Source organism: Mugil cephalus, chromosome 5 (assembly GCF_022458985.1).
Source record: "Mugil cephalus isolate CIBA_MC_2020 chromosome 5, CIBA_Mcephalus_1.1, whole genome shotgun sequence".
NCBI lineage: Eukaryota > Metazoa > Chordata > Actinopteri > Mugiliformes > Mugilidae > Mugil > Mugil cephalus.
The window spans coordinates 24,260,134-24,276,742 of record NC_061774.1 but is presented as its reverse complement, the minus strand read 5'-3'; the positions used below and the strand labels follow the sequence as shown (position 1 = coordinate 24,276,742).

Genomic DNA, 16,609 nt, shown 5'->3' with positions numbered 1-16,609 from the left:
GACATTCATTCATGTGGATGTAACTTAGACATGTAGCCCCCACCTAGACCAGACCAGACCAGACCAGACCAGACCAGACACCCCCACCCCATAATAATGACACTCCTTGATGGAAGCAGCCATCCGAAGCAGGATGCTCTCTGACACACACAAAATTGGTTTAGGCCGCAAGATCCCAAACTGATCAGGTATGAGTGGGATGATCCACAGAGGCCCCTCCCCCCTTTTTGGATACACAAGGGAGACCTACACATTATTAGGAAGGTGGTCATAATGTTATGTATTTCCCACATCTAAAACTTGGTTTGTTATTTGCGATGATCTTACTAATGTGGCAGGTTTTAGAGTTTTTTAGAGAATTCTGCAACCAGCGGCGTCTCAGCACCACTAAGAGAAACTTCTTTCTCCTCCATTGACGTCCCACTGATTAATCGTCTTTTTTGTCTTCAACAGTTCATCTGTCCAAGAACACTTTTAAGATTGCGAGCTTTTGTGTTTTGCTTTTTCACATTAGGGACTGGTCTTTATTTTGATAAATGTGTGACCTGTCTTCATGCCGCACAGATCCCACAGAGCTTAAGGGAAGACGAATGTTTGATTTTTTTATTTTTTTTTTGGAGTAAAGACTCACATCCAGGTCTTACACGTTGTTGGACTTCTTTGTGTACGTGTCTGTGTTTTTCTCGTCTCTCCGTCCTCTCCCCTCAGCCTAGAAATATGTATTTCCACTTCGCGAGTGTGTTTTGAGGGCAGTTTTACAATCGCTTCATTCCACTTCCCATTTATAGCTTCGCGCGGTAATCCGCAAGATCCACATCTTTTCATTTTGGCAACATCTGTGGCGCTAAGTGGCCGCTGCTGTGGTGTTTCTGCACTCCACCTCCCAGAGATCAGCTGGCAGTCAAGCAGTTTGGCCGCCGCTGTGACATCTGTGTCTTCTCCCTTTAGGCTGAAAATGGGATTCGCCGGTTCAACATGGCACATTTACAGTAGAGAGGTGCTCTGTAATCCAGAGGAAGAGAACGCATATATTCTGTTATAGAGTTTTAATGTTGTACAGCTGAAGTCATGCTGCAGTCATTCAGCTGCTGGAGCGATTAAATAGAGAATATCACCAAAAAAAAAAAAACTGGATACAGAGAATGAGGTATATAGTCAGCTAGCGGTGCCTGCGTGGCCTGCAGTCGCCGCTCACTCCTCCTCATTCTCAGTAAGTTTTGTTTTGCGCTGCTGTTTTTCATGGACATGTGGGAGATTCTTAAAGTTGTCTGCTGTTATCTTTATGTAAGACATTTCAATGAATACCACCAGAAGTCTCACTGCGCCTCTCTCTCTCTCTTTCTCTTTTCATCTCCAGGGGAAGCGACTGCAGTCGAAAGCTGAAGAATGTAAGTAGTCACGCTGCCGGATTACAGTGGGATAATTAGCTCGTGTGCTAAATGTACGTTTGGATGGAAACTGTTATTATGGCTCAGTGTTTCTGTTTGTGCTGTTGTCGTCACCGTGTTTGACTCCGGCTGCTTTTTCCACCCTCGTACAGTCGTGTTGTACAAAGATACTTAGTAATGCATTACTTATTACTGTAATTTCAAAGTAATTAGTTGTAATTTTACTGTCTTTGAATTGTAAGGCATTACATCAGAATCAGCTATATTGGACATGTATGTGTGCACATACAAGGAATTTGACACTTTGCTTAGTGGTACAAGGAAAAAAAAAACACTTAAACATAAAACTAAAACCGTACAAAAATAAGAAACACTGTACAACATAAATTAGAGGTAAGATGTTACAACTTAGACCCACAACCTTTGAATCTCATCCTCATAATTAAGCTAGAAATCCATCTATCGTGACGTCACCCTTTGGATTCTGAACCTTGAAAATGAAGCCTGACGTGGGCGGAGCCCGTGGTCGCCAAATATGGACATGGGGGGGGGGGGATTGTGTCTGACGTTGAGACCCGCCCACCCAACCTTCTGCTACCTGTTAGCTACCTGTTAGCTCAGGCTACCACCGGTCACTCAAAGCGGGAACGCTCTTAATTATGCACAATTTTAAACCTTAGTAAAAAATAAATGAATCAGTCAGTTGTGAAATAAACCTTTAAGACTGAAACCGTGTTTTGAACCAGGCTGTAAACATGTTTAACAGTGCTGTAAAGTTGGGCTTTTTAACATGGGGCTAAGCAGCTAGCCGTAGCGGGGCCACGCTAATCCCTGCAATGTTTGCTGCACGACCAAATATCTCAAGTTCAGAGTCAGTTTTAAGTACCACTGTAGGAGGCAATAAATTGAGCACTCCAAAGTAATTGTAATTGTTATGACATTTTTGCGTCTTAAATTATATTTGTTGAGGTCTTAAAAGAGTCTTAAAAAGCATTAAATTTTCCTTTTGAAATGGTGCAAGAACCCTGTTTACAGCATCAGCGTTGTTTGTTTGTGCTGAAATACGCTACATCTCTCCCTCTCCCTTTTTAATAATGCTGCTTTAAGACTCGGTTAATGCAAGCCCTTCCCACTCTGCAGTCAACGCGTTTCTACTCTCCCTCTCCCTCCCTCTCCCTCCCCTGCCTCCTTCCCTCTCTCCGCGATGCTGGTGTGCACCGTTCAAGTCAATGTGTCGAGCTGCAGAGCCGGTCCGGGCTGCATTTAGCTGACTAAACACAGGGACTCTCGGCCGCGTTAGCCGGCGTCTGCAGCAGTGGCAAGTGGCTGGCGAATTCCCAGCCAGTCTGGGAGCCCTGGACGGCCCATACCGCGACATGTCTCTGTAGGACTGAGGACTGAGGATTTGATTGCTGCTCTCTACAGCACATCAGATACTGAGAGGTGAAGGACCTGCATCGAGGAGGAGGAGGAATCTGCTGATGTAGTGATAAAGCTGTTTAGCAAACAGTTTGGACTGGAAAGGATGGGTGGAATATTCCTGAAATGATTGTTTAGCAGGTGAAACTGGAGCAGCGAGGGATGAGTTTACATATTTTTTTTGAACGCATCTGTACGTGCGCCTATAGATCTGCGGGTTTTGTGCGTGCATGAACGGGCTTGTGTGTAAGTCTCGACATCACTGGTGCATTTTTGGGTTTATTCGCGCTCGCTTTGTGCGCATGGCTTAAGCGTGTTTGCACATGAAACAAAGGGATGATTGTTGCGTTACAGTGGAACCTCTTTGACAGGTCTTTCCACATGTGTCACGTTCAGACAGCTGCTGAAACTGATGAGACGGAGCGAGCAGCACCACACGTCGCTTCCCCGTCAGTCAAAATCGCACTGACGTGTTCCTAAACAAATGTTTTCTCTTGAATCGCGGGGCCCCGCGCGTCAGTTGTCCGTTCCTTGAGTTAGTGCTGCATGTGTGAATCGCGCTCGTGCGATTGGACGTTTTTCCCGCTGTGGCCGTGTAGCAGGGATCGATACGGATGTGCGGGAGCGAGCGAGGGATTCGGTGCTGACCCACTTCAGCGAGAGTCGGCTGCGTTAATTACACCAGTGACACTGAAGCACCACGCTGTGCTGCTGAGGCTGCTACAGGGTGCAGATAATGAAGCTTAACCGCGGCAGACGCAGGGAGGCTGTTGCACCTCGCCTTTAAATGCCTGGATATACACTCCCGTGCCTTTTTATTGGGCACACCAGTGCAAACAAATGCATTCTAATAAAAAAAATGATGGTATTATTTGTATTTGTTTGAAATAACTGACAGCACTTTTATTTCAACTGTGTTTTCAGCTGCAGTTTGTAATTGTGTTGCTTAAACTGTATTGTGTTATTATTTATTTGACAGGCCAGTTTTAAATGGCTTAACAGCAGCACAAACTCCATCCTCCAAAATGATCATCCAGTTGAAATTACCACCTTTCTCAAGCTGTTTCAACATAAACCGAACCTTATGACTGTCATTAAAGGGGCATTTAGTGCCGGACTGTTATATTACATCTCATTTCCACTACTGTACCTAATGTTTTGGTGAGTGCAACATAAAAACATTAGTGCATTCTGCCTGAAACTGAAGCCTGTGATTGATTTAATTTGTGTCCATGGTTGCAGGTGATTAAGGCCGACAATTTATAAGGAATAAAAAGAGAAGGTTGATTTATGCTTCTCCTCCCCAGCAGGTTGGCTCCTTCCCTCCTGGTGCGTTTGAAGGGCTGAAGTTGTTTACACTGACAGTATGACTGAAATAAACACATTAAGCCACGCTGAGCTTTCTTATCAAAGCAATCCCTGCGGCGAGCCGGTTGACATGGACACAGTAAATATAGCTGGGAGCACTTTGCCAGCGGTGCTAAAGGTGCAGCTCCGTGTGATCTCCGCCGTGAGTCTGTGCATTCTGCGTTTAGCCGTTTAGCTGACTACAAAGGAACTTTGTAGCTCTGAATGCAGCCGGCTCCGGTTCCCCCGGCCCCGCTCGGCTTACGTCAGGGCCTTAAGTTACAAACACCGGCGCAGAAACACAAAAGCCGACTCCTTCAGCTGCTCGTTCAACAGTGTGCCTGTGTTTGACAGAGTCGAGATTAACCCGCTAATTTATGCACTCGCGGGCTAGGCGAGCTAACAGGCGAGTGTAAATCACCGCGGCCGCTGAAAGGTTGCTATATGTTAGCAGGAGAAGTGCCTGTGACGGGCATCGGGGTGGGAAACAATGGCTCGGTCTTGTCGTGTTTGTGCAGGACGCTTTTTTTTTTTTCTTAAAGCATAACTTGTTTGGAAGTGTCTGGACCGTAATGACCAGGAAACCTGCTTGAACCACAGGGAGAAATATGAAAGGAATGGAGGGGGAATGGTTGCCTTGTTTGCTTTCACCTCCCTTTAATGCAACCAATATTATTTATAAGCAGTGAGAAGTCGGCCTGCTTTGCTTATCAGGGGTTGACAGTGTGATGGACAGGGTGTCTTCAGATTGCAGGGACCTGGGAGGCTTTTGCTTTAGACAAGTATGAAGTGTTTTACGGAAATTTGAAGTTTATTTTTAATGACTATTGATGCTTAAATTGGATCAATTTATCCATTAAACACAAGCTCTTTTTTTTAACTTGAAACCTAGGTACCTAATTTTTTTTTACAATGTTTTAAACCAAACTCTTAGCTCTCCTAGTATTTTTTTATGCTTTCTAACTGCATTCCTTCTTTCTTCTAGGTTTTAATCACCATATACTGGTTGGGTCGCGCTGCCAACAGCTGCACCTCGTACAACGGGCCCACGCTGGACCTGAAAGAGTTCGAGGGCCTGCTGTCACAGATGCGAAAGGTTCGCTTTGTCAAATGATGATCACATATCCCCGCGGTAACTAAATGTCCAGCCAAAGTGACCTGAAGCAAGACACGAAGTTTCCCCTGGATCACTTACTTTGGGATTGCGTCCACCGAGTGTGTTAAGTCTGCCGAGATTTCTCAGAAATGATCTCAGCCAAGGGATACGACCCCTGTAAAATTGTCCTCAGGTTTAGATCATCCGAACCTCCGTTCTGACCGTGTACCGACCCAAAAGGATGGAGAAAAGCGGGAATGAGCTCGATATCAAAGCGGGCACGCGCTTCGTGACGATCGGTCAGAGCCATGATGTCACCCCCGTGCAATTTATTCCGCGACGTCGCGTCCATTTGCCGTTCTATAAAACTTTAGATTACTGCCAGTTCAGCAGAATCACTTCCCCAGATGTTCACACGTTGGTTAAGAACAAAACAAAGGTTCATTTTCTTGAAAAAAAAAAAAAAGTTTAATAATAAATGGGATATGAAAAATCAGGGAAAGCTCATCAGGTGCATAAATTTAAGAAGCGCTATGCACCACTCACTGCCAGGTATTAAATCATAGCCGGGCTTGATGATTAAAAAACAAGAAGTAAGTGAATTACGTAGCTGCACTTTTATCCCAGATATTGTCTTGTTTAGGTCTAGCAGCATCTCATCATGCAGATATTTCTGGTTTTCCATAGATTAAAGGCAACAGAAAGAAGCCACAGAACGATTACGTGTCATGCAACTTATACAGCATTACAGCCTACTAAAACTATAAAAAAAAAATAAAAAAAAAAATGACTTGGGTTTGGTTTGGGAGTTGTGCAGCTGCTGGTACAAGGATCAGAGACAGGAAGGACTTTTGGTAGACAGGAAAGGCCTTTCCCCACTGTCCATTAGCTGCTGAGGCACATTCAGCTGTAGACGGAGAAAGAGAGAGGTCACTGAGGTGAATAGAGAGTGATATAGAGTGAAGAAGGCCGTGCAGGAGGGAAAATGCAAAACGTTTGTTGGATTAAATTTCAAATTTGTAGGGAAATGTTTGTAGTGGGCCTGAATCTAAGGACGGACACAGCACAAGCTTCGAGTTAAAAGTGACGGATTATGCAAAATAAATCCCCTCTCAATATTTGATTCATTTATGCATCTGTAAAAAATCCTGAAAAAAAAAATCCATTTTCCCGAACCCAAGTGTGCGTTGAATACATCCTCAGGAGGCAGACGAGGCGGAGAGCCCTAAACGCAGCATCCGGGACAGCGGCTACATCGACTGCTGGGACTCTGAGCGCAGCGACTCCCTCTCCCCGCCGCGGCACGGGCGTGAGGATTCATTCGACAGCCTGGACTCCTTCGGCTCACGCTCTCGACAGACCCCGTCGCCGGACGTCCTGGTCGCCCGCGGCAGCAGCGATGGTAGGAAGGAGTCGACTTTACCGTCTCTAATTTTCATGTTTATCACCGAACGGACTGTGAACGTGCAGGTTGACACGGTTCAGGAGCTCTTGTGTCATTTTAGCAACAGCTATTTGCCTTGTTGAGAGGAAGTAGTTTAGGGCTTTGTTTGGTTCAGTGTGCAGATACGATATATAGATAAAAATGAGCTGTATTGTCCTTCTAGTGCTGCTGTAGAGACGCATGTTGTTCTCATGCCTGCGTTGTTTTTTTTTAGGACAACACCCAGTGTTAGTCGAAGGCACCTGGAAATAATAACACGAATAATCTGATGACTGCAAAACCTGTTTTAAAGTAAACTTATTAGCATAGCGGCGTAACAAAGTGATATGTACTGTGACGGAAATGAGTAAATATAAGTGATACAAAGAAGGGATTAATTCAGATATTTGTGATCCTTCTGTTGCATGGTTGTTTCAGTCTGAAAACTTATTTGACTTGAAGAAACAAATACTTTCAGCTCTGTTTCAGTGATATTAACAGAGGAGCTACCAGGCTGACGTCCAGTGACAGGTGTAGCAGACGCTTTAAAACCAAAGGCGTTTTATCTTTATGGACACACTGACGAATTTTGAATAAATGGAAAATAACAGAGCCCAGTTCTTGGTGCAGTGACTCTGTTTATAATCATCTGGTTAGCAAACAGGTGCCTCAGCCACCTTCCTGTCCAAGCTTGTTGTCTCGTAGCGATTGTGACACGTTTCAGGGGGAATTTCCTGCGCTGCCATTGACATCCACACAAAAGTGTCTCTGTGCTTGTTTTTTTTTTTTTTTTTTTTCTTTACTTGTTGTCCTTGGTTACGGCTGTTTGATGCCTGCGTTGAGATGAGTGACTGACGGGAAGAGATGAGGGTGTTTGTGTGAAGTGGGTGTTTTTGATCTGACACTTGACTGATGTGTCGGTGACGACGACACTGAAGGATTTTGATCTGAGAACAAAGGACACAAGTGCACACACCGATCAGCCATAACATTATGGACACCTGGCTGCAGTTTCCTGGTAATTCCCGGGAGTAACGTAGCGGGGCCTCTGTAGATGAAGGAAGGATGCACGGGGAGTTTGAAGCCAAATCAAGATCTTAAATGCGTAGTTGTGTTCCATTTTTGCTGTGTGGCATGACGCCATGTTTTGTAATGGCAGCCTTGCTCGTCTGTATTGACCTTGCGTTTGAGTTTGGAGCCAGAGTCTGATCAGTATGGTCCAAGAGTGGAGGAGTGATATCAATGACCTGACCTTGAATTATACACTGTACGTATTTTTATTTATTTATTTGTTTATTTTTATAACTCTCATGGTCCTATTGGACCACTGACTGGTAGTCACCATTATGTCACATCCTGTCTCTATAGCTTATACAAAGAAAAGACACTGCATCAATGTTATATTAACTACCTAATATGACAGAAACCACCCTTTTAAAAACAACATGTGATGTATATCATAGTGTTTTAGTTTGGCACAAGTCCCGCCCACTAACATGGAGGAGGCAGAGCTTATGACCTAAACTGCAGCCAGTCACCAGGGGGAGCTCTACTCGCTTTGGCTTCTCTTTTGAGGAGCTGTACCTCATCCATCTTTATACCGTTTATGGTACCAATGCAGAACCAACAAATTCTGATGCTGTGTGTTCTGAAACCTCTCTCTCAGAACCAGAATTACATTTTCAGCAATTTGAGCTTAAGTATTCTATTAAATTAGACATGCATCAATGAGTGTTACCTCTGCAGACTGGGAACACCGTATTACAGATGCTCTGACCCATTCAACACAGTCAGCCACTTTCCTCATTTCTCCTGCTGCTTAACATCACAGCATTTTCAGTTGCTGCCTTGTATATATATATATCTCACTTACTGTATACATTATTTAGTTTTCCAAGACACAAACTGCGAGAAAACAAAAAAAAAACATCTGTGAAGCTCTTTTTGTGGTTTGTGCTGAATTCAGAAATTCAATTAAAAATGCAGTTGAGTCATTTATATGTACTTTATAATGCCAAGCGGCCCATATGCTGTCATTGAAGGCTGCTGATTGCCGCTCCGCTTGTGGATTTTACGCTTTTAAATTTTAACAACAGCCTATAAAACATGGCAGCAGTCGTCACAAAGCGTGATGTCTTTTTTTTCTCGCTCTCTCTCTGTTTCTCTTGTTGTCGCTACTGAGTTGCATGTGGGAAAATACAGAGCAAGGCTAAGCATCCTGTCGGACCGTGTTTTTGTTTTGAGGGAAGTGCGAAGGAAGCTGCTGTCTCCAAAGTCTAAGCTGTTGTCACCAGCAGTCACACTGCAGCCCCTTTAAAAACTCGTTGATGTTTGCTGTGAAATAAGAGGGAAAATCCACCCCCCAAATCTCTCCCGTTATAATGAGAGCGGCGCGCTTTGTTTCCCATTGTTTTTCACCGCAAAACAAATATTACCTCATGCAGTGGCTAGATTTTGGTTTCCAAAACATCCCAAACTAGAGCTGGTGAACTTTTGTTTTTCTCAGGGACATTCAACAATCATACGAGGATCGATCCATCACGGGAATGAGACGGTTTCATCGTGCACAGTAGCCTCAATAAAGCAGAATTCAAGGCTGCCACAGGCCTTTTTACAACACGAGGAATTACCCAGTAAATCTTTCTACCAACATGCGTAACACACAGCTGATTATTCATACTGTCAGGCCGCCTGTATCCCTACGCCCCCACGTCTGATCCAACGTTTAAACAAGATTAAGGGAATTGATAAAAGATTTTTAAAAAATGAAGTTATTTGAGGCGGAGTTTCCTTTCAATCTTGCTGGATTCATTGTTGTCAGAAGCTCTTTTCAGTATCCTACACATTTAATATAAATATGCTTGTCAGATTAAGTAAAGAGATGAGGACATGATTGCCTCAGCAGTTATCACCCAGTCACAGGGAGATTTGAGCACACCCAGAACAAAAGCATCCATTTATTAACTCATTCAAACTATACTCCACCAGGTTTTCCTTCCCCTGACCTTTAGACAAAGCCCTTCCTCTATTGAGCACTGAACTGACTTCACCCTGACAGTGATTAGGAGGACAGGAGGAAGAGTTTAATCCAGTCGCTGAAAGAAAATTCAACGTGGCCAAAGCTCTTTTGTTTGAGCCGTGTTTGTACGCGGATAAAGTTTTGATTTACGAGGCACTTTTGTTGCTCATGTAATAAAGATGGTCCTTCTCACTTCTGTTTGGACAAGACGAGTCTTACTGCCGATCAAAGGCGGTTTGAAATGGTAAAACAAATGAGCTGGTTTTGTTGAAAATAAGGCCCCTGGAGTGCAAGATTCAGGTTTTTCTCATTTAACAGTTACTAACTCATATTATAACAGCTTGACATATTTGTCACTTAAAATTTATAGACGCCTTTTAGCAGTGGGCTTTGCCTGAAAGTGCAGCTGTTGTTAGCAGGGTTTAGCCGTCATGGTTGGGTTGATGATAAAATAAAGTTGTTTTTTTACTTTATTAGCTGACAATTTTTCAAGAAAAGAGCCAAATATACATGATGATAGCATGTGGACTGAGGCTAAAGCTTATAAAAGACAATGCAGCATTTTTCTTGTAGTCAACATGCCAGTAACAAGAGCCTAGACTATGATGTAGAGGTGTGTTTGTGTCCTCAGCACAAATTTGTGTAGCCTAACCTGCTACAGGTATATAAGGATGTGTTTATTTGCTTTGGATGTTACGCTAACACGGATGTGTCAATATGTGGCGGTAAGCTCAGGTTTGGATGTCCTTTAGGACGTCTCGGTTGACTTTAAATCGAACAAAATGTCATCGTCACGTGTAGATAAGTAGGCTTTTTGTTGTTCGCTTTGACTGTAAAACCAGACGTCAGCGTTACATAATAGGCTGTACTTGCATAATGCACTGCCTAGCCAAAAAAAAGTCACCACCAAAGGTCACATATTTTGTTGGGCTGCCTTTAGCTTTGATTACAGCAGCATTCACTAAGCTTCAATAAGAAGCTCCTGCGAGTTATTTCCATCCAGTGTTGCATTCATTTTTCTCAAAGATCTTGTATTGATGATTGGAGAGTCTGCAAAAAAACCTTCTCCAGCACATCCCAGAGATTCTCAATGGGGTTCAGGTCTGGACTCTGTGGCGGCCAATCCATGTGTGAAAATGATGTCTCACTCTTTCACAGTTTGAGCCCCGTGAATCCTGGCATCGTCATCTTGGATCATACCCGTGCCATCAGGATCAGGATCCAAAAAAACCCACTGATGGAATAACCAGGTCATTCAGTATATTCATGTGGTCAGATGACCTCATTCTTTGGGCAGAATGTTGCTGAACCTGGACCTGAGAAACTGCAGCAACCCCAGATCAGGCCGACACAGTAGACACTAGGATCATGATGCTGCATCTGCTGATGCGCCATCACGATGGTTCACCCACTATTCCCCCAGTTTTTACTAATGTTTAATAAAGTTGGACAGTTCTTAACCAAGTTTTAATAGTTTCTGCTTCAGTCTCCTCAGATGTTTTCTTTGATTTGACCCCAGACTAACATCATTTCCACCACCACCTTTCCACATGTTTGTTTAAGAAATGAGAAGCCACTCATTGCATCAGTTGGGGTTAAATAACTTGTTGCTAGCTAAAAGATAATCGCCCATGCAGTAATTATCCAGTAGGAGGCTCGTACCTATTTGCTTAATCAAATCCAGGTGGCGACTTTGTTTTGGCCAGGCAGTGCATATTTCTGTTTGAGTTTGGGAAATCGCTATCACTCTTCTTTTGTAATTCTGCACCTTTAAAGCCCAAGGAGCTAGGCTTCAGCGTTTCCCTTTCCTGTACCATGGCTGCGTGTTGATGATGATTGATTTTCAAAACAGTAGTAGACTCCAAAAACGTAACCTGTGCTAATATTTCATGATAGGTGAGGATGTGTTTATTTGCTTTGGAAATTATGCTAGCGCAAGGCCTCTACTGTAGGTTTTAAGCTAGCTTGCTGGGTTTGAGGATGGCATATAGTGTTTAAAAGTCTCTTTTCAGGCTTTTTGTTTGTCACTTTGACTACATATGACGTAGTAGGTCACATAGTAGTAAGTTTTGTTATAGGAAGTGGTGCTATTTATTTCATTTTAAGAAAGAAGGCGATGCCAGAAAGCGTGCAGTAGCTTTCACTCTTCATTTGTTATTCTCTTTTGAGTTACAGTAAAGAATATTGAAACCTGCAGCTATTCCCCATCCCTGCACTGTGACGGCATGTTCGCGATTACTGATGTAAATAAGTTTCTGTGCAGCCCTGGTACGGTGTGGCGCTGACCCGTGATAAGTTCCCTCCCAGCTCCAGTGTTACCACATGTTCAAAGGGAGCAAGACGTCCCGTAAAAACACGTGTTGTTCCTCAAAGATGGATCGACATCGGATGGCAGAGTCCCTCATGTTTCCAATTGATGGGTTAAGAGTCATAATTGAATCATTCATTGTTAGAAGTGCAGATTCCTCGAGGCCTTTTTTTTGGACCGTGATCTGTCAGTCCGTCAGACCACATAAAAATGAAGACGTATATTGATATGAAAGGTTTTTCACGAGTTGGGAATGTGACATTTGTTTCCACTGAGAGCTGCAGCTGCTTCCACGTGCGCCTCCTAAAAGCTGAGGGGCGCGTTTAACGGTTTAGATCTGGTTGAAATTGTGGCTTTTATACTTGGAAAATATATACATGGAGTCATAAATTCGTGAGGTCGTATACTGAGTACACACTCACTGGAAGGGAGGGGACAGTAGCACATGTGCTGAACATCTTGAAGAGGAATTTTGGGGAGACCTTGGGTAAAGGAAAGCTGCAGTTATCTGTTTTCTGCCGTCTGAACATATTTTACCCGATGTAGGATTTGTGAAAGAATGCCCAAATGAAGGTGGAAATGGCCGGTAAGCTGTCTGTACACGACTGGAATTGTAAACATGTGTCTCAGATTTTCATTTTCTGTCTACGGTGTGTTATCCGGGGATCACATTAGGACATCTCGCGGAGGAATTTAAGATGGCAGGTAGGGAAAGTCCTTGAGCGATGCACGTCTGCAAAGCCAGGTGTTACCACTCACATTAAAAAGGCAAGCAGCGTGTTTTAAGATCAGATACAGACAGACACAGTGGAATTCTTCCCAACTGAAGGCTAACATTTTGTCATCAAAAGCTGCACAATACAAATTTAGCAGTGATTTATGACGAGCTTTGTTTCGTAAACACGAGGCATTAACCTGCTGGGGTCTGATTTATGCTCAGCAGGTGGAACGTGCAGCATGTAAAAACACTGTGGTGCTTCGTAGGGCCTACAGGATGTAAAGGAAATGACCCCTCAGTCAACAGACTCTTGATTATATTCGGGTTTAATCTGTCTCCTTCCCTCCTGTTCTCCCTCTTCCCTCACGCTCTGGCAGTGACTCAGCAGCTTGGTCTCGAGGACACTTAAAGGAGACTCGTGGTCATTTCTTAAACACGTTATCGCTCAGGAGATACGCCCAGAACGCTTCATAAGCAGAATTGGCTGACACAATTTAAGTCGGAAAACCCTGCTGGTGTATAGGACGGTTAATTAATTTAAAGCCGTGTTACAAAAATAATTAATCTATGATTTGTAGCAGGTGGCGACGTGATGTGGTGGTTGACACTGATGTCTCACACCAAGAAGGTTCTGGGTTTCTGGTGTGAAGTTTGCATGTTCTCCCTGTTTCTGCACCGTCTTCCTCCCACCGTCTAAAGACATGCTCGTTAGCTTCATTGCTGATTATAAATTGGCCTTAAGTGTGAGCGTGAATAGTTGTCTGTCTCTCTGTCAGTGCGTTTACATGCACAGCTTAATTGAGAATTGAGAAAATCGAATAACTGATGGGAACATGTCCTCCTCCTCCTCCACACTAGGCGGCGATATGTGTCTTTTCAGTGGGTTAGTATGGCCCCATTTTGGGTCGATCTATTACGTCATATAATAAACAACTGGAGTCGTCCATGTGGCAGGCCTGCATTTTGAACGGCAAGATGGATGATAGTTCAGATTTTTTAATCTCGTATGTAATTTGTGCGCTACTTCTGGTGCAGATAAGATGGCGCTGTCCTTCAGGTGGTTCTTCTACCGTCTCTGTTTACCTTCTTCTTCTACAACCCACTTTCTTGGATGTTTTTGTTCTAAAGGTCACACACCAGGGTAGTGGTTGTGGAGCATGCGCACATGCATTGTCCAGTTAAAGTCCAATTAAGGCGTATACATGCCGGAGAAAAATGATTTCCGATCACATTATCTAGGTGTCTTAGTCGGATAAGGAGAACTCTGATTTTAGTTTGAGTAACGTGTTTACATGCACTTGGGTTGTCCAGTTAAAGTCAGATTAAGGCAATAATATATATATTTATTTTTTTATTTATTATTTCTCCAAGTGCATGTAAACATACTGTGTGTTAGAGACCTCCAGCCTGCCCCATGTCCCTCGAGAGGACAAGCGGTTACAGAACAGTTCAATTCTCTTTGATCCAAGTTATTTCCAGTAATCGTGGCTTGATATTTATAGATTTAAGTTGATTATGTGCAGATGGCTCCTGCTATTATTTAGAAATGCCTCCTCAGAAATTACCAGTCAGTGATTGCTATCTAAACATTCAAAAAATAAAAACTTCCCACTGGAATTAGTTTATCTCAGACCTTAAGCATGTCTCCAACTAAATAAAATGAGCTCCTCCTCCATGTTTCTCTCCCGTAAACATATAACAGTTGCTTGATTGACTGTACTACGCACAGGGATGTGATTGAAACTAATTAATTAGCTGTAAAATAATGTCTCCGTTGTTGCAAATGCGGTTCACGGGCTCTAGTAAAATCACTCGTCTCCTCCTCGTCTCTTTAGGCCGCGGCAGCGACTCGGAGTCCGACGGCCCCCCTCACCGGAAGATGCCAGACGTCCGTAAAGACGACATGTTGGCACGGCGGACGTCCGTCAGCGAGCCGCGAACCGCCATGCCCTTCAACCAGTACCTGCCCAACAAGAGCAACCAGAGCGGCTACATGCCGACGCCGCTCCGCAAGAAGAAGAACAGCGATAAAGAGGAGGGAGGGCGCAAGAGCTGGAGTACGGCCACCTCACCTGTAGGGGGCGACAGACCTTTCAGGTGAGTGTGGAAGCTACGTAAAGCTATAGGAGGCTAGCTAGCTTAAATAAAAAGCATAAATAAAAGGTTTAAAGGATTATCTTATCTTAATGGCAGGATTCTGCATAGAATTAAATATAAAAGATGTCACATATATAATTTAACCGAATATTAAGAAGAAATTCACTGAAATCAGAATTTATAACAATGCATGCAGTGAGTTGTAAACTCTGGGTTTAGTGACTGGACTGAACTAATTGTGCAGTGGAGCTAGTGGAGGTCTGACGAAAATCATTTAAATCTGGACTTTTAAATGAGCTGGCAGCTCTTTCTGCTCGTCACAGACAAACATTTGATAACAACAAAAATCTTGAGAGGAAATGATTCAGTAAGAGTTGATGTAATCCACGAAGCAATTCAAAAATAAAAAAGTCATGAATTAAATAATTCTAATGCCAAATTAATAAAACTCACCAGAATGAAAGACAGGCGTTTAAAATCATTTTTCGGGTTCATTGCGCAGGAGTAGGTGTCACTCATGTCAGATCTGCTTACGCCTGGAGTGAAACCTTTCAGCTCTCGATTATTTTCCTCTGTCTAGTGTTGCACAGAAGGGAGTGGCTGATGGGGGCCAGATGTGCCTTTTCATTGGCTCCGACACAGACCGAGGCGAAAAAATTGTGAAATGCGCTGCATAGTCAGATTAAAAAAACGTCTCGATGGCATGTGTTGGTTCGGCTCATCGTCCCACGAGACCAGTGGGAAAAGTTTCACATTTTCTCAGCGAGCTGTTGTGTGAGTGTGCGCGCATTATCAGTTGTGTTGGGATTTGACTTGAAGTAAATGTGTTGAGGTTCCGCTGTATAGATGTGGTGAGAGACGCCAGCAGGAGATTTCAATTAGTCAGATTTTTGTGTTTTTTATTTCCAAAAAGAAGAAATGTGCATGTGTCGGTCTGTTGTGAACCCTGTTTTATGACCAGCTGTTCGCAGCCAATTTGTACTTCCCTCCAACACTTCATCCATCATATGTTGTCATCAAAACTCACGTGTTGATTGACTGTTTGCATTTGTTTTTTCCTTTTTTTTTTCCTCCTCCTCCTCCTCCATCTCCACCCTTAACATATTTCCACTGTGCCACTGTGTTTCCTTAATGCCTCTTCTCCCCCTCTCTCGTGTGAACCCACCCTCACCGCATTCATCACGTTCTGATCATTGTCACGTTGCCAATTTAACTCCGACGTCCCGTGTGTGCCGTGTGAATGGGTCGTGCACTAGTCCTTGTGAGGCCTCTAGCTTAGACCCCTCAGCTCGAGATTCCCCGAGTCCGTCTCCCACCCCGCCTCCTCAACTCTATATCCAGATTCAGGACGAGGATGACGGGGAGCAGACTGCGTCCATACCTTGCATTGAGGTCCACGCAGTGAACATGAGGAGGAGCAGTGAGCCTCTGCCATGTAGCCTCCCCGAGCCCCAGGCAGACCCCCCCAGGGAGAGACTAACTTTCCTGACGGTCACCTCTGAGCAAAGGTTTAAAGCTGCATATTCTTACTCAACACTCATATTTAGTTTGAGAGAAATTCCATGTGTTTACAGGTCGGTCTCAGGAAGTGGTGCCGCATATTGAAAATATATGCATGAAGCCTTTCATATGTGTGATAATTTACAGAAAGAAGCGTAAAAGAAACAGGATTAAGAAACTTTTGTAACTTGCTCTTTATCTCTGCTCGTGGCTACTGTATCCAAGATACATTAGCCACTACTAGCATAACAAATATTTGACCAAACTCAAGTTTAGTTCTAGGTAAATAGAGAG

The 16,609-nt window shown here is 43.6% G+C and overlaps 1 protein-coding gene across 18 annotated transcripts in view; it reads left to right on the top strand.

Annotated features, from left to right (window-relative positions):
- Positions 1–16,609, top strand: part of LOC125007843 (LIM and calponin homology domains-containing protein 1-like) — a 103,374-nt gene that overhangs the window by 62,003 nt on the left and 24,762 nt on the right. For 11 of the 18 annotated variants that reach the window (XM_047584692.1, XM_047584685.1, XM_047584690.1 and 8 more), the window contains 5 exons: positions 1,358–1,388; positions 5,140–5,250; positions 6,454–6,652; positions 14,554–14,815; positions 16,072–16,323. In XM_047584692.1, the coding sequence (XP_047440648.1) occupies positions 1,358–1,388; positions 5,140–5,250; positions 6,454–6,652; positions 14,554–14,815; positions 16,072–16,323 (855 nt within the window). The other 7 variants (XM_047584700.1, XM_047584698.1, XM_047584697.1 and 4 more) reach the window with 4 other exon arrangements.